The sequence below is a fragment of the Bacillus rossius genome, chromosome 10 (genome assembly GCF_032445375.1).
Source record: "Bacillus rossius redtenbacheri isolate Brsri chromosome 10, Brsri_v3, whole genome shotgun sequence".
In the NCBI taxonomy this organism is placed as follows: Eukaryota; Metazoa; Arthropoda; class Insecta; order Phasmatodea; family Bacillidae; genus Bacillus; species Bacillus rossius.
This window is the reverse complement of record NC_086337.1, coordinates 18,281,233-18,303,457: the sequence shown is the minus strand read 5'-3', so window position 1 is coordinate 18,303,457 and position 22,225 is coordinate 18,281,233. Positions and strand designations below refer to the sequence as shown.

The following is a 22,225-nucleotide window of genomic DNA, read 5'->3' as shown; positions in this document are numbered from 1 at the left end:
TGCTTCAGAATGTGTGCATGTGTCGCAGGCTTCTCTAGCGTCTGGTCACTGGTCGCTGTCCATATACGTACGGCATGATTGTTGCTTCAGAATGTGTGCATGTGTCGCAGGCTTCTGTAGCATCTGGTTACTGTCCATATACATACGGCATGATTGTTGCTTCAGCATGTGTGCATGTGTCGCAGGCTGCTCGAGCGTCTGGTCACTGGCCATCTACGGCATCTCGGGCCTCGCGATGGAGCAGATCCACTCTGCGTGCCACCGGTCCGGCGTGCCTCTGCTCGCGCGAGGGGTCGCCTACTTGGCCTGGGTGTACCTGTGGGAGTTCTCGACGGGGCTGCTGCTGCGTCACTTCGGCGCCTGTCCCTGGGACTACACCGCCTTCGACTACAACATCCACGGCCTCATCACGCTCGAGTACGCTCCGCTCTGGTTCTTCATCGCCCTCGTGCAGGAGAAGTTGGTGCTCGCTCACCTGCAGAGGCTTCGTTGGACGAGTGGCGAGCAGGCCGCGCCGACCAACGGCTCCGTTCACAAACACAAACCATCGTAACAGGATACTGCACTGCACAGGACAAACCACGTGTCTAGTTTCAGTGGAACTATCAGCCATTACCTGTTGGCATTGCTGATTTGTAGGACGAACTCAAGCTTAAGTGCTTATTTGACTAGTGGTATTAGCTGTTATGCAGTGATGTACATCAGATGTATAATAAATTACAATGTGTTTACTTTTATACTCTTGAAGATATCACTTGTAATTCCTTTTAGTTCCCAGCACCTACCTTAATTATTCTCTAACTGCCAGGTCCACACAGAATAGTGGAGTTTGTGACACACTCGCCTGCCGAATCTGAACTCCATATTTGTGCCTTGCTAGCTTGTTCCAGTGCATCTGAATGCACCTAACACGTCCTCAACACAGACAAATTGTCCATCAAATAAGTGCAAATAAAAGAAGTATTTAAAACACAAGTGTGGAACTCCCAAACTAGACTGATGGAAATCTCAGTCAAAAAAGCTAAAAGCTTCAGTGGTTAGAATTTTACTTGTTATGGCTACACACTGACAGATGGAAGGAACCAAATGAGTCTGAATATCTTATTTCGCATCTCATTGATCATAAATCATTATGACGGATGTCGAAGGCAATTCTCATTTGTTACATACTAGTCACATTGACCTAGTTGTGTCCATGGGGGAAAACCGAGCTAGCATACCTTGCAGCAGCAAAGTGCACTTAACCAGGAAGTCGATCAACTGTGTACACGTTCACTGTCAAACAAGCAGGCTGAAAATTTATTAACTGTGGGGCAGATATCTGGTTGCTCCCAGAAACACAATCAACCTTCGCAACCCACCAAATAAGGAAATCTTTTGGTGAGTAGATAATCAATTTTAAAGTGGTAATAACAAATAGTTTTATGTTGATTTTCAAAATATTTAGAGACTAATGAATGGTCAGTGACACCAACATTTACAAAAATTTAAATGTCTCTTACCAAAAAATAAGTAGCTGGGTGTTCTTGTGAGCCCAGTAGGGGCACCTCCAGAAAGACTTCCCAAAAAAAAAAGGTACAGTTCCAAAATATGACATTAAAGCCGGCTTGCACAGTCATGGCTTGAGGCAAAGTATTTCTCCATTTGATTAACAAAGTTATTGCTTAGATTTTACTTACCTGACTCTGCAAGCGGTCTCAAGGCTTAGCCACTGCGAACATGCCACTATAAACGCACCACACAGTGGTAACATAAAACCAACCGGAACTATTCACAGTGTGTTGCGTTCACACCAGCAATGGCCGGAGTCGTGCACACACTGATGTGTTTTTGTTCAAGACACTTCCTGCAATGTAGCCATTTATTTGAGTGATGGCAGGATAAAGTTTCCACAATCAAAGGTTTATTTTGTAATTGTAGGCGAGAATTACAATCTGAGCCATGGCTGCACAGAAATATTCTGAGTTGAAAAATAATTTTGGACAGAAATTGTACTATCGCTCAACAAAGGCTGAGATAAATCCAATGTTTTCTATTCTTACTGCATTTTTTTCACTACAGCAATAACAGAACCAATGCACTTTCTCCCTCCAAAATAATTTTTGTGCCAGCAATTTGCTGGAGGTACACTTGGAATATTTATAAATTTACGGTCTCAAAAAACTATAATTTAATAGTTTCATGCCACTCATGATGAAAGAAAACACATGAATTTAAGTTTACATAAAAATACCCTACAAAATTAAATAAAATTTGAGACAGGAGGCGCAAGCCACCCCCCCCCCCCCCCCCCCCCCCCCAGCTAAGTGTAAATATCTTAATATCTTTCCCCAAGGCAGATGTGGAGAAGTGTATAGCTGGTCCACAGACTTGGACACAAAGGATGGCAAAAGTAATAATCGTTGGTCCTAATAAAAGTGATTAAAAAATGTGGAGAAACTAGACATTACAAATACTCTTCAAATACTCAAAACTAGGAATCTTGTCCAGTTGAGTTACAAAAAATGCAGGCTGTCTTCATTAATTGAAGATTATATGATAGTTGGAATTAATACCCCTTAATCACTATTACATTACACTTTTCTAAAAGCATCCTAAAGTTATACTTTTGGGTTACCACTTGTAAACTGACTTAAACTAGAATTCACTATCGTTTAATTTCCATATAACATTATTTTGGTATACATAGTTGGAGCAAGTGCTGTATTTTTTTTTTTTTTTAACTAATTACCTACATAGGATGACAGAATTCGCACCAACAAACTTTGGGTGCAGGTTCATAAAATATTCTCTAAAATATTTCAAATATTTCTTTGAAATAATTAGGGATAATAACTAGTTGTTACCCCAGTATAGTTTAACGGTAGTTGTATGAATTAGTACAACTAAACATCATCCAGACATTCAGTGGTTTTAGTTCTTACATACTCTTTCTATAAACAAACAATGTACTAAGGCCAGTATGGAAAAATGGTAAGAAATACATGAGACAATGATTTCAGCAAACCTGGTAGCGGGGAGTGTGCCTACATTTTGGTAGAATGTGTTTTAAGTGCACGAGACTAGTTACAGTAGAGGCATCTAGTGACGTGAAGTGCCAAATAGCTTGAAATCAATGCAGTAGTCTCGGTCTTTGCTAATGCTGATTGGCCAGTTTTTCCCATATTGTCTCATTACATATTTGCTATAAGTAGTATTAAATAAGTTTTTTGACTCAACTTAAAAATTTTTTTATCAGCCTTGGGAAGCACTTTATACAATGTCATTAGTAGCCTAGATTTGTTGTCTGAATGCTGACACATGCTGTCTCATGGTTGTGTGTGCAAATTTCATGAAAGTGAGATGCACTTAATGTTACACAACATTTATGTTACATGTTTAAATTTTTAATATCAATAAATTTTGTTGTAATATCTGTATGAATATTACAATTTTATACTGTTGTAGATATGTTAAAACTGCGAGTGTAATATGGCTGTGATTATACTCCGCAAATATTTTCTGGTCGTTATGAACATACTGCTCTCTAGCCTCGTGCATAAATGTAAAATGTGATAGCCTTGCAGTAGATTGCAGCTCTCAGGAAGGACTGGAGGGAGAGAGAGAAAAGGGAGAGAAAAGAGGGAGAGGGGATTTCATGATGCTACAACACAAAGTCAGCTAAAAAAAAGGGGCTATCCAGCAGAAATTGAACTATCCAGTCACTTAAGGGGCCCGCCTACCTGGGCACACATACGGTGTGCAGAACTTCAGGAAAAACAATGTGATTTAAAAAATACTCAAGATATCTGAGTGGGGCCTATTTACGAATAGCATTTAAGATTTCGCTAAGGGCCGAAAAGTACTTTTAATTTCGGATTAAGTTTTTAAATTGTATTTTTAGAAGCGTTAAAATGCCTAAAATGCGTGTTTTCAGAGTAATTTTTAGGCATAAAACAATCAGTACAGATTCTTGAAAGCACTTAAGGGGCTTGCATAACACCTTTATCTTCATTTCTCCGCCATATAATGTTACGGTCACCGCTCAAATTTCACAGTTATCCTGTGACGACGAGACGAATGTGCGCCAGTCCAGAGACTTGCGCTTAGAGGCTATACCGCGCTGGAAGCACCAGCGAGCGTCGCGCTTATCATCCCGCCTCACTAACACACATACACCCCTGACGAGGCGGGCCCCTTAATGCTGACATATGTAGATATGTGTGTATGTATGTATTTTTTCATTTTTTTTTTCCATCAGATTTTCGGTTTATAAATTCCTTATGGAACATTTACATTTAGTCTTCTGGTGGCCAAGGGCATATCCAACTCAAAAGAGAAAGGGGAGAGGAGGGACATTTTCCACACTTCAACCTATTTCAAGAGGGTCATGTCATAATAAAAATAAAAAAAAGATAAAACATTTTTTAAAATTTTTTTTTGAACAATAGTTGTTCGATTTTCATTTTTAGTTTGCAAGGATTAGTTTTTAATTTTCTGTAACCACACTTCAATACTCCTTGATTTACGTTTTTTCCCACGTTGGAAGTTGAAGCAGCTCCCCCCTCCATTTGGATACACCCTTGCTGGCAACATGGACTGTCACAACAAATAGTGTATCACATATTCATAAGTACATTATTAGGAATAATAAAGAAAGTACGCAAAGTATGAGAATAATAAATTATATATTTTCTTTTTTTATGTAGCAAAAAAATTAAAACATACAATAAAAAAAGTTGCATAACATGTAAGTACATACATTGAACAAATGCCAATTTCACAACATACATAATACACTTCATTTTCGGAAAAGCAACTTTTAAAAATAAACGGGAGACTAATTTAGTGAAATAGTACATCTATTCAGGTTAATATTTTATATGTATACTATAAATTACAGAACCTGTTGAAGTGAAACCTTCTCTGATTGCTATGTTAAAACAAAATTAATTTATGCTACAACCCCTTAGCTTCAAGAGCTCAAAATTTTTTAGATTTGAATTTTAATCAAATATACTACATTCCATAAATATGTTACTCCTAAATATTTATACTTTGGTGATGTTAGTATATTCAATTCCTTAAACTTATGAGTTGCAACCAAAGATTTTTTAAGTTTATCCAAGAAACACAATGACTAATTTTTTTTACAGTATATAATTAGAAGGAAAAAAACAATGTTTTGTCTCAGTGAAAGAAAATATTTTGCTACATCTTCTTATAAGTGTTTATGTAAAAAAAAAAAGTTGTGAAAATACAAATAAATGACTCTGTATATTCACAGAATCAGAGACTGGCTGATGAGGTGTTTTCAAAATCAGTGCACTTTACAGCCAGCAAGTAGAAACATTTCACAAATTAACCCAAGAGTTGTTTTCATTAAGAAAATCTGTCAGCTGAAGAAAGGTGTGCCAATCTTCACAAGTCTGACGATCCCAGGCAAAACAAACATACCACACGGATTTAACCATGAAACTATATGGTTTATAGTGTATTCTTAAATAAATGTGATTTCAAATGGTAATGAAGAAAATATTACTACACTAAAGACTTACACTAATGCTAGAAGTGTTGTGTTTGAACAAAATGCATTGTATTCAGGTTTTTTTTTGCTTTGTAATACGGCCATTGATCATGCTCCTGACTTCAACAGAAGTGTTTAGTAACTGACATGCAAACATCATGAGAAAGAGAGCGTTTTGCAGCATGGTTCTTATAAGTCCACATGAAATATGTGTTTATGTTTTGTACAAGTGATAGCAAATAATGTGCTTTGTTATGAAGTAGGAATAATTGTTTAATAGAAAGATTTAACTTTAATGTAGGGTATTAGGGTATTAATGTAAGTATTACAAGCAACTGTGCTGGTGGTGTAAAATATGGTTAAATAATATTAGTGGAACACCTGTTAGAATGTCTACAGTGTTTCTTAAATTTAGTGCAAGCATCTTTTATGTTCGTGAAATATATACTTGTTTTTGCTCTCTTGAGTAGTACAAAATTTTTTTCTTGCATTTTGGGAAAACATTTTGCAAAGAAAATAAGGTCAGTTCGACTAGAAAACTTAAAAATTCTTGACTAACACATCAATTTTAAATTATGATGTATTAATATATGTATTGTTTATTAAAACATTTTTCTTGTTCTGTAAAAAGTTTAGCAGGAGAATTTCTGGGTTTGATGTATGGGAGTGTTTCTTAAGACATTTACATACACATTTCTTGGAATCGTACAGACATTTATGAATAATATTAATTTGGTTTTGTTCTAAATAAATTAAAATCAATGCAACCCGATTATGATTATAATTTAAAATTTTCCATTAGGAAAACAAGTATTATTAAAAATATGAAATTACATACATGCTTCCTCTCCTGAATCAAAAATAAACACTGTCCAAACCTAAACACAAATTACAGAGAGGGACAAGTGACCACCGAGTTATAACATCGTAGCATTAAGAGAACAAATTTATAAACAAAATTGATTTAAAATAGTTTGGCACACAGACTTTTCTGGTCTGCATTGGTTGATTCAGATCAGTTTGATTACCCTATATATTAACTGAAATATGGTGTGTTAAGTTGACGTTACATATGTAATTTTAAATATCCAAAGCCAAAAATGTCTTTTGACAATGATTTGAGCAGATAACAGTCGCCTGTAAACATCTGTGGTGTAGTGATCTGCTAGTATTGTCACAAAAAAGTTTAAGCTGATCTTGTTGATACCTTTAGAACTGTCAGGTAAGTACACTCGTGCGGGATGGAGTGTACTAATCCATCAGCAGTATCACAAACATAAGAGCAGTGGGCAGAAAGTTAAAAACTTAGTTGTGTTATCATCACCAGTCGCACAAGAAATTATGTATTTCAGAGAGTATACCAACCACTTCATAAATACCAACAAGCATACTCACAAACAAAAACATTCACACTCATTTTTATTGTATTGCTTCAGAGTAGATTGAGAAGGTACCCAAAATATTGGGTAAAACCACTGATTCTGGCAGTTCTAATTTACACCCTAATTATTAATTAAACTTTAATATTGCATCCAAGGAACTGCTTTTACGATTTGAGGACTGTCGATAAGATCCTGAAAATAACCAGAAACTTTTGGCTGAACAAAATCTGACCATATATAAAGCAAAAGAAAAAGAATTTAAGAAGTGAATGAGCTCCATAATAACACGTCAACATTGTGTCTGCTGGATTTGACAATTTTGGAGATGTTAGAGAAATTTCTCTGAACTCTAAATATTTAAGAATCCACCAACCAAACCACTTGTTACTTTGGCAGCCGTAACAGAACATGCAGGTACATGGAGTCATTTTTTGTAACGTCCTTGAAAGAGAGAAGCACTGGGCAAAATTCTAAATCAGCAAGAAATACGACATGTATTTGGACAGTAAATAATCCCTAACACACTCAACTTGGTGACCTAGTGATGCACAACAGATAATTTTTATGTGACTGTACATTAATTAATGGGTCAAGATTATATGGTAAATTACACTGATGTAACTCAGCAAAGCATGTCAACACAACACAACATCAAAATGCAAATTAATACACCATTTAATCAGAAATGCCATTATCTGAAAGCCATTAAATAAATATAATCACAAGAAAATTAAAAAAAAATCAACAATGGCTGAGACAGAGCCATAAGAAGTTAGCAAATATTTTCATTTTGGAAGACAAAACAATACAGAACCTGAACAGTATTAATTCAGCTAAAAGAAAATATTTAAAAAAATTTATAATACTTTGAAATTTTTTGTAAGGAGTATTGCTTAATTTCATATAATACTAAATGATAAAATACATATTGGTAAAATAAGCTAAGGGGTTAAGCAAAAAAAAAATGTTTTTAAAATGGTTTCACAATTTTCTGAAGGAAACACTTTATTTAATACTTAAAACTGAATTTTCCATTATATATAACAAAATATTATAATTAGAAGTGATAGTGATCATTTTCTTAAATTTACAAAAAAAATAAATAAATAAAGAGCAGCAGTTTCAGGTGTCACCACTCACTAACCCAAATATTTCATTAAACAAAAAAATTTTCAACTGTTTATCAGTAAGAAAACTTTATAAATCGCAAATATAAATTAAACACGATGACAAAGATTCCATGCATATTTTCTATAATATTCTGTATTTTAACAATTGTTAGCATTTAAAAAAAAACTTTCTACGACAACTAACTATAAATGAATAGTACAAATTCACAAATCTGCTAGATTTTTGGCAAAGCTTTTCGTACAAAAAAAATACATTTCTGAATCTTTGTCTTGCAGTACTGAACAAAAACATTTACAATGATTCTCAATACTTTTAACTTGTTAACTACAAAACATCATAAAAAAAATATGTCAATTTTTCTACAACCATCAAATGAATATTTATCACAAAGAGACCATCACTTACTAGTGGATGAAACATATTTTAGTATTGAGTTCTGACCTGATGTTCTCACGCAGATGTTTGTCTGTGGACTTTTAGACGCACAACTACTGTTAGTGCTGGTCCATGACTGAACCAGCTCCTGCTGCACGTCTGGGGGCAGTTCTCGGAACACCGCACGGTCCACGTCAGGGGGACACACGCCCGGGTCGCTGTCGCTGCTCTCCGAGATGCCCAGCCTGTTGGTCAGTTGGGGGAGATCCACTAGGGTCTCCATCACCTCCTCCTGGATAACACTAGGCAACTTCTGGAAAACATCTCTATCGATCTGCTCACCTGAGCTCAGACGCAACTCAGAGACCCCCACCTTGTTGATGGAGTCGACGTCACTTTCTGTGAACGATCTCTTCCTCCTGATCCGCCAAAAGTCCGACCGCGTCTTTTTGGGAGATGGCTCGTGCTCTGATTCCGAGCCGGACCTATCTTGACAGGCGTTCTCGGCAGGCGAACATTCCATTTCCTCCGCGGCCGAGGTCGACACGTTGCGCAAGTCCAGGACCGACTGAACAGATATATCATTCATCAGAAAAGAAGTTATGGAACCTTTGCCGCTATTGCGCTCTTGGAATTTAGTGAATGCAATGCCTAGTAGTGTAAGATGGAATGGCTTGGAAATGTTCACCATTTTGTGGAACAGCTTCATTATGGACATCAAAAGTTTCTGACGTGCACCGGGAGTAAGGCCGTTCACATTAGGTCTGAAAATAGATGGCGATATATTACACTGTCTGCTCTCACGGTGACTCTGTCTGTTGGTGCTGTTGTACTTGCGGACGGTGACCCGGACAGCCCCCGGGATTCTGCCGTCCTCTGCCAGCAGAACCATCAGTCTCTGAAGCAGCAGCAAGCACTTCTCTTTCACTTCGCTCTCCAAACTGATCTTCCTGAAACCATCCTCCAGCCCGATCGACTGAGGTTTACCGGTCGGCTTCACGGCAGAGTCGTCCTGGCCGAAACTCAACTTCCGCAACCTTTCCACGACATCGTGCCCAAGCGCCTGCTGTAGGGACTTGTCACTCGAGTTCTGCAGGTCGCTAACGCTGCATATCCCCAGCGACTGCAATATCTCGCCCGTCCTGTGACCTATCCCCGGGATTTTCCTGATGCTCTCGATGCCGGCCATGAGACCGGGCACGCTGGACGGGAAAATGGTGGTCTGCTGGTTGGGCTTGTGCACACCACACACTAGTTTGGCCAGAAGTTTGTTGTGCGCAATTCCAGCACAGCAAGTGAGACCGAGTTCTTCAAATATCTGCGCTCGCATGTCTGCAGCGATGACCGCCCCCACCCTCAACCTACTGTAACACCCACACATGCACCTCTCCGTGGCATCACTGTAAACATGACCCTCCATGTTCTGAGAAGAGTTGAACCCATTCTGCAATTTCTCTGCAACCAACTGAGTGACATCGACAAAATTCTCATCAAACCCCAGTTTCTCCACCAGCGGACTGAACTTTTGCAACACAGCTGTAACTTTGGCGGATGTTTGCCGGTAGTCGTACAAATCTTCACCTTTGACCAACACTAACGATGGACACAGTTCCTTTGCCTCTGCTAAAAGCATACATTTTTTAATCCCAAACTGCCTTGCGACATAGTTGCACGTAACCACAATGTTCTTCTGCTGGATTCCTAGAGGCTGAGATCGCAACTCCGGATTCTTCAGCATCTCCACTTGAGCGTAGAAACAATCAATGTCAATGTGCACGATAACCCGTGGATGCATGGTCTCCACAGCTGGATCGAAGGACTGCTCGAATTCATCATCCATTACAATAGCAGCTACAAGAGAAAACACCAATTAAAAACAATTAGGTCTAACAATAAGCAAATTTACACCTGGTATCAATGCACACTTAAGTATTTTCAATGACAGTTACTGAAGTTATAATAAAGTTGATTAAATTAATGAACTTGAGAAACTGTTACAAATACTAAAAAATCTTTAAAAAGTTTTTCTTGGCTTTTAAAATAACAAATATTGAAACCAATACAAAACAGTAAATTAAGACTTCACTTAATGTTACTTTATTGCCAATCACAAGTGTATCAATCAATCAATAAATTAATCAATTGAACCTTCTCTTGCTAAAGTGACATTAGCAGTTTGAGACCTTGTACTTAAACTGATATATTTGTTGTTGCTTCAGTTGTTGAATCAAAACATCATGTTGCATACAAGATGGTTTCATAATAAACAACTCCCAAACAGAGCAAAGATTCATAAATCCTTTGGCGTATCCATTTTGAGTGCAGCTGTTTGTCAGAGAGGTATTTTTTGAACCCCGTGTATGAGGCTCTAGCTGACCAAATTCATGGTTTGAAATGCACGAAGTATCCGCAAACTTCTAAATTATTCCTAAATGGGTGTAGAATAACATGTATGTTATCTTTAAAGTTTGAATGAAAAGAATTGTCTTAAAATATAGCCAAATGTTTTTAAATAATGCATAGCTGGCACCAACAGTAGAATAGCGGTGCATTATTATTTAGATGTTTCATCACTTCATATTGTTGAAGTGTCGCATGTGTCTGGTTATCAAAATGGGCACAACTGTTGATAACAAAATATTTTTTTTTCTGGTGAATTGTAAATAAATTATTGTTACAGGATATTTTCAAATGTCTTGAGACAATGTACATGACTGTGAAAGCTTTACTTGTACAGAGGCGGTACACATGCAGAATGTTAGTACAACAATTCTTCAAAAAGTGGAAGGGGGTCTCTGTGATAGTATACACCATCCAACTGCACAGTGTGCACACCAGAGCTAGCAGGCATTGGACTAATTCTTTGTCTTTCTTGTTTATATTTTTCAATTTTTTATAACGTATCTACACATGAGCCTTTTAAATCTTTTCACAAATTAATGCTGCATAAGGCATTATCTTTCTCCAAACCATCTGGAGATGCGAGGTTTTCAACAACTGAGAATAAAATACATAAGAATACAGACTGGCAACACAACATATACTAATGCGTGTAGTGAACTAATCCCTATAGCATCTCACCAAGAGTGTGGCTGCTGTTGTAAAAGTACCATGACAATGATGTGCTGGGTACTGGGTAGTCCCAAATGTATTACTCAAACTGCTACTGGTATCACTTTGCTATAAGTAGCCTTATTAAACATTGTTATGCATTTCATCATGGTGAGCTGGGAAAATTCTGAATGAGAAAAAAATGGCTAAAAATAATAATTAGTAGAGTAACTAACATTACACAGCTTACCATCAGTCTAATTACTATACAATGTTTTAAACTGCTCTCTTCTTCAAAATTTAATGATGTGAAGTAATCATTTCAAGTTTAATTTGTTTCATTAACAGTTACTCAAACTGATTTTTCAACTTGAAACTAACCATTTTATTTCCAAGATCAGTAAAGTTTAAGACATTTTTAAAAACCTACACACATTTAAGAAATTGTTACGAACGTAAGAGACCAGACAGGATACCAGGCCGGATTACAAGGGTCGTCGCTACCCCCCACAACCTCAGTCCCCCGCACATCGTCCTGCCTCAGCGCCGTTATCTGTCGTTGAGTGGCCTTGAGAATTCAGCAGGCCGTCGCGTGAAGTGACATGAGCGAGCGACGCCCTTCTCGACTGTTCAGACGTCGGGTCGGCTAGGAATGATGTGACTTATCATCAGCCCCTCTAGTCTGTTCGAGAAGGGCGCCTCTAGGTACTTCAGCCGTGATGCCAGCCTCCGCGACAAGTTTTTCGGCGCGAGAGTTTTGGGGCAACGGTGAGTGGCAAGAGTACCATGGGTGCGGCAACGGAGTTCATGGGGTGGCGAGAATCCCGCGACAGTTTTGGTGGCGAGAGTGCAGAGGGTACTGAGAGAGTTCCGCGATGAGTTTGGTGACGGAGTGCGACGAGAGTTCAGCAACGGGTGCCGCATGAGCCCACGAGTCCCGCGAATGTGAGTGCCGTGAGTGTCGCAGATGCAGCGAGAATTTGGCGACAGAGTCTCACGATGTAGTTCCCCTGTGAGTTCGGGGACAGGTTTCTGGCAGGGTGTACCGCGTGAGTTCTACGAGGAGTGCAACAAGAGTTGCGTGAGGAGTGTGGCCCAGTGAGTGCGGACTGTGGAACTTGACAGACACAGAGTGACTTGAGAATAAACTTTTTTAAGTACGAGTAATTGGTGATAAGGCATTTTTAAGTAAGATTATTTATTAGTGATGTAAATATTAGTAATCAATAAAACTGTGTAATAAAACTTAATTGGGCTAGCCCTTACGAACCCAGTTCTTTCCCCACATTATTATAAATCGAAACAATATGTATTATCTTAAAAATAAATATTTTAGTTGTTATCTTTACATTTCACTAACTCAACTTCACAACTTTCCATATCTTCCAGTGACTCGAGAAATGTCACCTAGGGTGTGTTAAATGTACTCCTTTGTTTCAATGCTCAACCATAATAATTATATTCATAAGCTGTAGCCTTTCATTTGTTGGTTTCTCATAAATTTATTGACTCCCTAACGCTTTTTCACATGCAATTGTTTTCCCTACAAAACTCGTAACAAATATGTTTATTTTATACTGTTACAGTTTTCTGTAACTTTCTTTGCAGCAGCAGGGCGGTTGCAATACCTAGTACAATAAAGAATATTATTTTGTCAGCGGTACTTAACTTTTATAAATTATAACAGATGAATATGTAGGAAGCAGATACCCCTCAACAGGAGCGTACGCAGAATTTCATTTGGAAAAAGAGGAAGTCAAGTCCACTGGTTGCTTTCACATTCTTTCCATTTGTTGGTGGGAACGATAAAATTTCATTAAAGAATTCAGGGAGGAGGGAAAATGATGTATCCCCCCTTTGCATTTGCCCCTTAACCTCAATAGCCATGAGACAAGTCACACTGGTTTGCTGCTTGGCAGTGCACAGCTGTGATGCTAGTGTACAGCACAAGCGCTGGCTGAACATGTCACTGCTACTGCTGCCATACGGTTGTCATTCCGTAGCTCGCTGCAGTTTTCCCTGGTGCGTTCTCCGTGATACATCCTGCTTAAAAAGCACATGATTTTAAGTTCACAGGGCCTTTGAAAATGGTCACTGTTTAAATCCAACACCTGTCAAACGGCTAGACCTATAAAATGTGAAAGGTGCTTAGAAATATTTACAACCTGTGACACTGTCCCACAGATCAAAATGATAGTAGCATGAAGTATCAGCCAATGCTTTGTCACAAACACATTAAACAAGAAAGTCCTGCAATATTATATCTCCATGTATAAAATTTAAGACAGTACATTATTAAGAACTCTTAAGATAAGGTAGATATTTTCTAATGAATATTATTTTTAATAAGTTTAGGAGAAAGAAAATTTTAGACTAGATTTATTTTCATCAACTATACTACTTATTTGCCATTCATACTTTCATACTATTTTTGCTGTCAATACACTAAAAATCAATGTCACACCCTTCATCTATACGAAGCTAGAATAAATACTTGCACAAATCTAGGAGGCTACGTGAATTTCATATGACCCCAACTTTCAGTAACTGCAGATTCCACAAAGATACAATGTGGTAAGATCGTTGGCATGTGGTGGTATCAATATATCTGCTAGGTTAGATTTTTGCACAAGTTGGTTATTGTTACAAAATAAATTTTGGTTAGGTCTGCTACATTAATAAAACTTATTAAGTATGTACTGAATATTTAAAACCTGATTGATACACCTACGTAACCAACCAATCATATGATTTTACAGTATTTTAAATATAGCTAACTTAACCAACTGTTCACATGATTTTTACAGTATTTTAAATGTAGCTACACCTAACCTAACCTAAAAATCATTAAAACTGTAAACTACTTGAAATATTGCAATTCCCTCGCACTAAATGATTACAAATGTCAGAACAGTAAAATAAAAAATGTATTTTCGTGATTTTTTCTGACACATTTGTTCTAGTTGATAACTAGCTAAAAATAAAAAATCAGTTGCTTCTCAGATATCAGCAACAACAAGGGGCAGATAAGGTTAGCCCACACGGAATCACTAAAACAAACAACAAATTTACAATAGCAATTCTTTATAGCCTTCCAAAATAAAACTGTTTCAGAAGTATTGCAAAATTTCAAAACTTTCTGCCTATGTGAATTTTTCCAAGTAAGCATAAAGTATGCACATGCATTTATACTGTGTTGCGGCGGTGTGGGACCCTTCAACAGCAGTTCTTGAGAGAGAGTTAGAGGGAGTCCCGAGGAGGGCTGCTAGGTGGTAAGGAGTAAATAAACAAGACCATCAGAACTAATGAAGGAATGGGGGTGGGACAGACTACAGGAAAGAAGACTGGCAGGTTGGTCAGGATGTAGCAGATACTGAATGGGGTGGGAGGTTGGGGTAAGCTGGGACACAGGGTTTAGAGAGGGCAATATAGAAGCGGAGGGAAAACTCAATAAGTCTTTAAAGAGAGAACAGAAAGAGTGAAAAACTTGCTAGTCATAAGAACAATTGGGGACTGGAAGATGGAGGTGACAGCCACGAATGTGGTACAGTTCAGGAAAGGCTATGAGGAAGATGCTTCAGAAATTGGAAGAGTAGGGAGGGGGGAAACTCCTTGCCACTGGGTGGAAGCCCAATCGCAAGTGAATCAATCAATCAAAATTAATTGGCATTACAGCTAGTTACCAGACATTTGCTCAACCGCAGCAAGATTATGATTCAATTAATTTCAGTATTACACCCTTGCATTAAATTCCTCAACTTATATTGAGAATTGTATCAAGAAAGGATGAAGTTAAGATTATTAAGCCACGCCAACGGATTCAGAAACATCTATTAATCCCTACACCTTTTGCTCGGTAAGTAAAATGTGATATCACCATGTCGATAAGTAACATTCGAGCATATTCATCAATTAAGTTATGTGCAGACCCTCGACATATGGAAGGTCGTACAAGGTGAAGGCTGTTGCAAGCTGCCGACAAATATGTGCCAAGGTCAAATCATGAATGATTTGTGGTTGAGGTAATTGTTCGGTGTCATATAACCATGTTAATCCCTTGATCCTGATGGCATGATCCTTAATAATTGATCATGTGGTACATGATAATTGCTGTTTTAATTTAGTACGTCAAACGATCCTGCAACATAACAAAAATATCACACTACAAACAAATTATGTCAGGTCTTGTGGAGTTTTTTTCCTTTTCGATTTACAATCATAATTCATTGATATATCACAAAATTATCCAAATGTACAACAGAATCGTGCCATCAGGATCAAGGGATACATAATACAATACTTTTACCCAGAGAATTAATTCATGAAAAAGATATATATGAGTGTAGAAACTATTGAATGCATTGGTGTGGAAGAATGTAGATGCCTGAGCAAACCCATTAGCTAGCAGGAAGGTCCACCACTACAAACATACAGCTCTGACCCCACCAGGAATCAAACTCAGAATGTCCCAGAGGGAGGTGAGCACCTGACCACTCAATCAAGTGCCCCTAAATTCTAAAGCTTCTAAAACACCCCCTCCTAACTAGCAGCAGAGGTTACTGCTCATAAAGTGTTAATTTGAAAGCCTCAATAAAGTCAGATATAAGTGCATTTTGCTGACACACTATTCTGAAATAGAGGCCAAAAGCACTTAATGGCAAACATAATTGGGCTTTATAAAAGGCTACACAAACACTGTATAAACATTTACTTTACACAGAAGATGCAATGAAATAGTACTTTCAGTCTATCAATAAAATCAAGTTGTAGTTTTGTCAATAAAATAAAAGTTGTAGTTTTGGTTACTCAAATTCATAAGTTACTTCACTTCATACACGAAATCAAAGCTCCGAAAGCAATTTTCTATGTCCAAAAATATACTTCTAGCACATGCTATGAGACATCCCTGAATCATTGTTGGCTACGCAGAAAATTACATTGAGGTAGTCCTCGTCATTTTCAACGCAACTACATGTTAACACTTTTTCCAGTTAATACAATTCATGTTCTAAGGTACAACACTGTATCTACATTTTCACGATAAATACATTTACCAATCTAATAAACAGATAAACTGTAAACCAATACGTGAACTGTCAATCACCACATCACAGTGTTGAAAACAAAAATAGTTTTACGTCATAGAATTTTCCTAACTTACGCTCTTCGCAGCAGTTAACTTCAAAAAATATATATGACGTCTGAAGAAACTTGAACACAAAATTACAAAACAGTACCGTTATGACTTTAAACTGGAATACGTAACATACACATTCAAAAATAAGATTAATTGCTTAAAAAACTGATCCTGTTATATTATTAACGAGCGTTCATGATGACCAACAGCAGAAGTGCGAGACATGAAGACAATAAATTGTTCTTTTATGTTGGCTAACATGCAAAGAAATATGCGTGTATTTGTTTGTGTGTGTGACGTAATAAATCTTTGTAAACATTGAGAAAAACAAAAACAAGAAGGCAATCAAGTTACCGACTAGTGAGTCATCATAGATCGAACTGGTAGAACATAACGCATGAAAACATTAGGACAATACTAGCTTATTTGTATGTTGAGTATGAAACATAAAACACGAATATTGAAAAAATAAGAAAATGAGCAGTTCCTGTGTTCAATCAAATTTTACCACTGTTGAGTTCTTTGTGGGAAAATGATCCTAGGAAGCAAACAAGGGTGTTTAATTTAGTTATTTTTATTTAAAATTTTTTGTTAAGGTAATTCTGTAGGAAATGTTAACATCTGTAAAACAAAAGACTCCTAAAATTAAATTTTAGTGTTATAATAGTAAAGGGTTGTTGCATATCCAGTCTACCTATATCAAAACTTTATAATGCATATTTTCATATTTTCATATTTTGGTAGTTGTATGGTTTAAAATGATAAACACATTCATCTGCTTACTTTAGTTTAATATTTTATGTTAAAATACAATTGGATATGTTACACGAATGATGTTCCTCAAAGTTTTATACATTTTTTTTTTTCAAACTTAACTATATTTTGGTTATTTTACCAACATCTTTTAAGAATCTTGGTGGCCTTGGTGAGAGTATCGAAGATCAGGAATATTCTAGAGAGTCTACCAAAATATTCAAATCTTATTTTTTTTTTTTTTCACTTCCTGCTATGTTTTAAAAGAATTTCCTAAGCTAGTGTTTTCATACTTAAGTAGTTTACCAGCAGTTTACTGTTTTAACAATTACTGTGATATAGTGAGAATGGTGGTTAGGTTAGTTAAGTCTACATTTAAAATACTTCAAATTTTTTGGACACTAAATTAGGTTAGGTTAGCTACTTTAAATACTATAAAATCATTGTAACATTTGATTTTCACTCGCTATTGGGCTTTCACCTGGTGGCAAGGAGTCCTCCCCTTTTCTGACCCCCTCCCACTTCCCGTTATTAATTCTCTCATCCCTTGCATCTCTCGACTCCAGCACTCCGTTCTCCAGCCCATTCCACTCCCTCCCTTTCCTCACTAGGCAGGCGTGCCTCCCTCTTTCCATTCACCTCCATTCCCTCCGGAGCTTCCATCTGTTGGTTGGGAATTAACCTATTTAAAGTGTAGCTAACTCAACGAAACAAAATTTTCTTACCATTTATAGTATTTTGAAATGGACTGTAGTTAGCTCTATTTTAACTATGTCCTATTTCCCCTCCTTTCCCCTTCCCTGTATGAGGTAGCTAACCTAACCCAATTAGTTAAAATTGTAAACTGTGGATAAACTACTTGAAGTATCACAACACCCTCTTAGAGAATGATTTGATAACATGTTAAGAAGCATTTTGTAACTATTGTTTATTTTTTTTTATGGAGAAGAAGTTTTACTTCAGAATTACTGTGGAGATAACTGTTCCGTCTCATGTATCCAAGTTTATCCCCTTCATCGTGATGGCATGATCCTGTATACATTGATACTGTAGTCCACGATGCTTGCTCTTTTAATTTAGTATGTCAAGAAGGATCCTGGACATTAAAAAAACTTGTGATATGACAACAAATTATAATCGTAAGTTGAATATGAAAGAAAATATTTCCTCAGGATGAGACATAATTTGTTTGTTTGAATTGCGATATTTGAGTTTAATTTTTATGTCCAGGATCTTTTGCTGTACTAAATTAAAACAGCAAGCATCATGTACCACAGGATCAGTGTATAAAGGATCATGCCATCAGGATCAGTGGATAAACTTAGATTTATGCAATACGGAATAGTTACTGATAGTTAAAATTTAAAAATATGTTTATGTAAAACTCCAAAAATGGCTTATTTTTAATAAAGAAAAAACAACTTTGATTTTCTGACCCTCCACAAATAGCAAGTTTTTCACTGTACAGTTAAATATAAGAAATGTACTTCCTGAAACATTTAATAAATAATATTTTTTAAATTATGCTATCTTGACCTAACAAGCCTTTATTTTATAGTGCATGGACAATGGAATGATAAACTATGGTCTACTGTTACCTAGCCAGACCTATTAAATAGCTATGCTTTGTGCAAGAATTATAATAAACAACAGCAACACACAAGAAAATGATACATAATTTAAGAAACAGGAACTCAATAAAAACAATTTAGGCCCTAAATAAAGTTCACCTATTTTGAAAGCACTATTAATCTGTAGCATTTTTGATGCAGCCATTAAAGTTCATCTAAAAATTATTTGACAACCATAAATTCTGTGAGATATTCAAATAATTGTGCTTCACACAAATTCACGCACTTACTACTTGGTACTATCAGAATGAGCAAAAATAAAACATTTGTACTGAGACGAAATGTCTGGTATGAATGAAATACTAATACATGAATTTAGAAAAAAAATGTAAAGATTTATAGAGTTAATATTTACACCCCAAATTGTACACTGTAGTCAGCAGGGAATCACTTTTGAACTGGATTCTAGAAATGTTCACACATCCATACTTTACTGCCGGCCCTTAATCCAAGCTTGGTTACCATCTTATTAATTTATAACTTACTTAGGTATAAGTAATGTAAGTCCTTGCCATGCGGAAGTCAATAATATTAACAATTCCAGTCACGACCCTAGCCTTCCTTCTTCTTACATCTGTTATTTTGATGCAAATATATTGAATGTTCAATCAATGTTGGACAAACTTATATAATATGTAATGAAAATTTTGATGAGCATGATTTTATATTTTTATAGAGTATACTATCAGTATTAAGTTTTATTTTTTGTTCAATCTACTGGTAGAACATTTAATTCCTACCTAAAAAGTAACTCTGCAGGTTTAATAGTTTTGTTTGTATTTTGTGGCCCTTGTGGTATTAAAAGCTCAGAAAAGAAGTTCTGACTGTTATATATTCAGTGTGTAAATACTAACTATACAAGAATAATTTTTGTAATTTTTCTGCAGCACTGATGCCAAAATCCAAAGATGGAAGATTTGGTGGATGCACATTACTTCACGCTGCCATCACAAGGAAACATCTACACCCTGACTAAACTGTCCATGTCAAACGGGATTAACAAAATACTGGCTGCTTCCTTACGGCGGAAAGTTTATTTGTTTGAGTATTCAATTGATGAAAATGGCAGCTTAACACCCATGGTCAAAGAAATCCAGTTTACATACATACCAGGTGAGTTGACTTTGTAATTAAAGTCATACTCTACATTGAACCCACTGGGGATAGACCCAAACCACAAACCCCTGTGGCTTTTTACAAGGTTCAAGAGAATGTAGAGCCTTCAGTTAGGCTCATAGCCTGGGCTACAAGTGTTTTGCGTCAGTACGGTAAGTCTGAAAGAGGAGCCACAATACAAAACCAGAGATCGGTAAAGATCATTTTTACTTTCCCCGATCAAACTATGAAAATAAAAACAGTAAATTACAGTAAATTTCTGGGTTAAAAGAGATTACAATGCTCACAAAAATACAGGAGAACGTGATATGAGGATTAACCATGAGTTATTGCACATAAGTTTCAACATATACATAGCACTTTGGTTCTCTTTACGCAACTCCAGGAACATTAAACATATATTGTATTCCCTATGCATTAGCACGCTGTCAACCTGAATAGTGATATCACGTGTACTAAGTGTACTATCAAAACACAATATGCAAGTTCTTATGTTTGCGGACAATAAAATTTATATGGCATGCTGCTTGAAACATAGTCTCGAAAAGCATGCTCTGACTCATAGGATTACATGCGTACATTAATTTTTTTATGATGTTAATATGAGCGTGCAACAAAAAACATCCTGAAAACAGCTGTCTCTTAACATCGGCAAACATTTCAATGCCCAACGGCGTAACTTTGTGAGAAGTCATGAACTTTCCTAACTATATATATGCAAACTTACAAAATTCCCCTAAGGCCTCCGGTATGCCAAGACTAGTATTCAAACAGAAAATGCCTTTTACAGAGCGTAACCTAAGGAGCCAAAAACTAGCATCTGCTTTGTTTAGCACGCCTGCTGCAAGCAATCGTGGTCGCTGCCTTGCGAATGCAGTGAATGGAGCCCTTGACACCCCGATGTGCAAAAAGTAGCAAAGATGGGTTCACAAACTTCTGCACATTTTCTCAAGCCATGCAGGTGCATGATCAAACTACTCTGACACAAATTAAACTATAACCCATGGAGAAAAATACTTACAACAAAGTTAAGCAATCTGCCTGTTTCGAACGTTCCCACAGCTCGCGACATCATACAAAGGCAAAACAGTCCCAGAAACATAAACATGATCCAAATCCTCTCAAATGCTGTGTCCGATAGCACTTTAACCGGAATGATAGTTCCTCCAAAACATATTTTCCCTGAATCCCATTTTCCAAGAGCGGAGCCTAAGGAGAATTTAAGAGTAATGAAAATCAAGGTAGGTTCAGACCAACTCACTCTCGCAGAACAGACCTACTGTCAGACGCCAGGGCAACTTGCCCCCATGACCCACAGAAGCTGAAGGCCCGATGCTAGCTTTCGCTTTAAGCAAACCTCGCCTGACTTGCTGCACAGGTGCGGGAGAAGAGGCAGCGCTCAAGCCAAGGAGGGTAAAGGGAGGGGAGGCTAGGCGGCTAGTTCAAATTTTGAGGTGTGTCGACTCTGCCACCAGCTCAACACAATCATATATAGTTACCATACATATTAATGTCAGGGGGACAGTTCACGCTTATAGGATCACGGGGTAATGCATTGTATGGGTGTCACCCTGTAATTAAGGGCATACGGAACCAGCGGGGACTCATAATACAAGGTCGTGACATTGCCTCTGTGTGGAAAGAAACTTAAAAAAAAAAAAAAAAAAAAAAAAAAAAAAAAAAAAAAAAAAAACCTTTTAAATGCTACTTCAATCCTTCAAATGGTTAGTCCGCTCCGCACGGCGTATCAATGAATTTACATCGTGAGCTCTTAGGCCATCCCACATGCCTTACACTTGCAGATTGCGGACACTTAGTCAATAACCAACTCAAAATCCCACTGTTACATGTTTTATTACCTTTTCGTTCTTATACGTCCTTGTTACACATTGATATTAAAGTCTTAAAACGCCCTACGGCACAAACAGGTATATGTGAGGTTTGTTCATCCTTGTGGCTGACCAGAAAGCCTGGCCGGGAAGCGAACTCAGTACCTTTTGACTCACCAGCCAGAAGCAGTAACCACTGTGCCACTATGAGGGACAGTTTTCAATATACTAATTAAAAATTGTATAAACTACACATACACACACATAAAAAATTATTTAAGTTGTGTGATGCAATTTATAAATAGTATTTCTTC

The 22,225-nt window shown here is 37.1% G+C and overlaps 3 protein-coding genes across 10 annotated transcripts in view; 2 read left to right on the top strand and 1 right to left on the bottom strand.

Annotated features, from left to right (window-relative positions):
* LOC134535814 (transmembrane protein 229B-like) overlaps positions 1–737 on the top strand; it is a 33,204-nt gene extending 32,467 nt beyond the window's left edge. Inside the window, exon 3 of the mRNA XM_063375104.1 lies at positions 186–737. Coding sequence (XP_063231174.1) covers positions 186–553 — 368 coding nt within the window. The 3' untranslated portion in view covers positions 554–737. The remainder of the gene's footprint in view (positions 1–185) is intronic.
* A 3,913-nt stretch (positions 738–4,650) lies between these two features.
* LOC134535809 (DNA polymerase iota) lies at positions 4,651–16,834 on the bottom strand. 5 transcript variants are annotated; one of them, XM_063375089.1, is made up of 2 exons: positions 16,607–16,834; positions 4,651–10,245 (listed from the first exon to the last, which is right to left on the bottom strand). In XM_063375089.1, exon 2 carries the CDS (start codon positions 10,232–10,234, stop codon positions 8,417–8,419), a length of 1,818 nt encoding a protein of 605 aa, XP_063231159.1. In that variant the 5' UTR covers positions 10,235–10,245; positions 16,607–16,834; the 3' UTR covers positions 4,651–8,416. The 5 variants fall into 5 exon arrangements, with proteins under 5 accessions (XP_063231159.1, XP_063231160.1, XP_063231161.1 ...); XM_063375090.1 differs by having other exon boundaries at positions 11,696–16,800; XM_063375091.1 differs by lacking the exon at positions 16,607–16,834 and adding an exon at positions 16,157–16,600.
* The window catches only part of LOC134535812 (KICSTOR complex protein kaptin-like), a 23,532-nt gene continuing 18,135 nt past the window's right edge, over positions 16,829–22,225 (top strand). Inside the window, exons 1-2 of one of the 4 annotated variants that reach the window (XM_063375097.1) lie at positions 16,829–16,965; positions 19,854–20,079. In XM_063375097.1, the coding sequence (XP_063231167.1) occupies positions 19,875–20,079 (205 nt within the window). In that variant the 5' untranslated portion in view covers positions 16,829–16,965; positions 19,854–19,874. Of the gene's footprint in view, positions 17,179–19,853; positions 20,080–22,225 lie in introns of all 4 variants that reach the window. The other 3 variants (XM_063375096.1, XM_063375100.1, XM_063375098.1) reach the window with 3 other exon arrangements.

Excerpts from the sequence above, each read along its gene's own strand:
- LOC134535809 (XM_063375089.1), bottom strand. The coding sequence starts at position 10,234 with ATGGATGATGAATTCGAGCAGTCCTTCGATCCAGCTGTGGAGACCATG.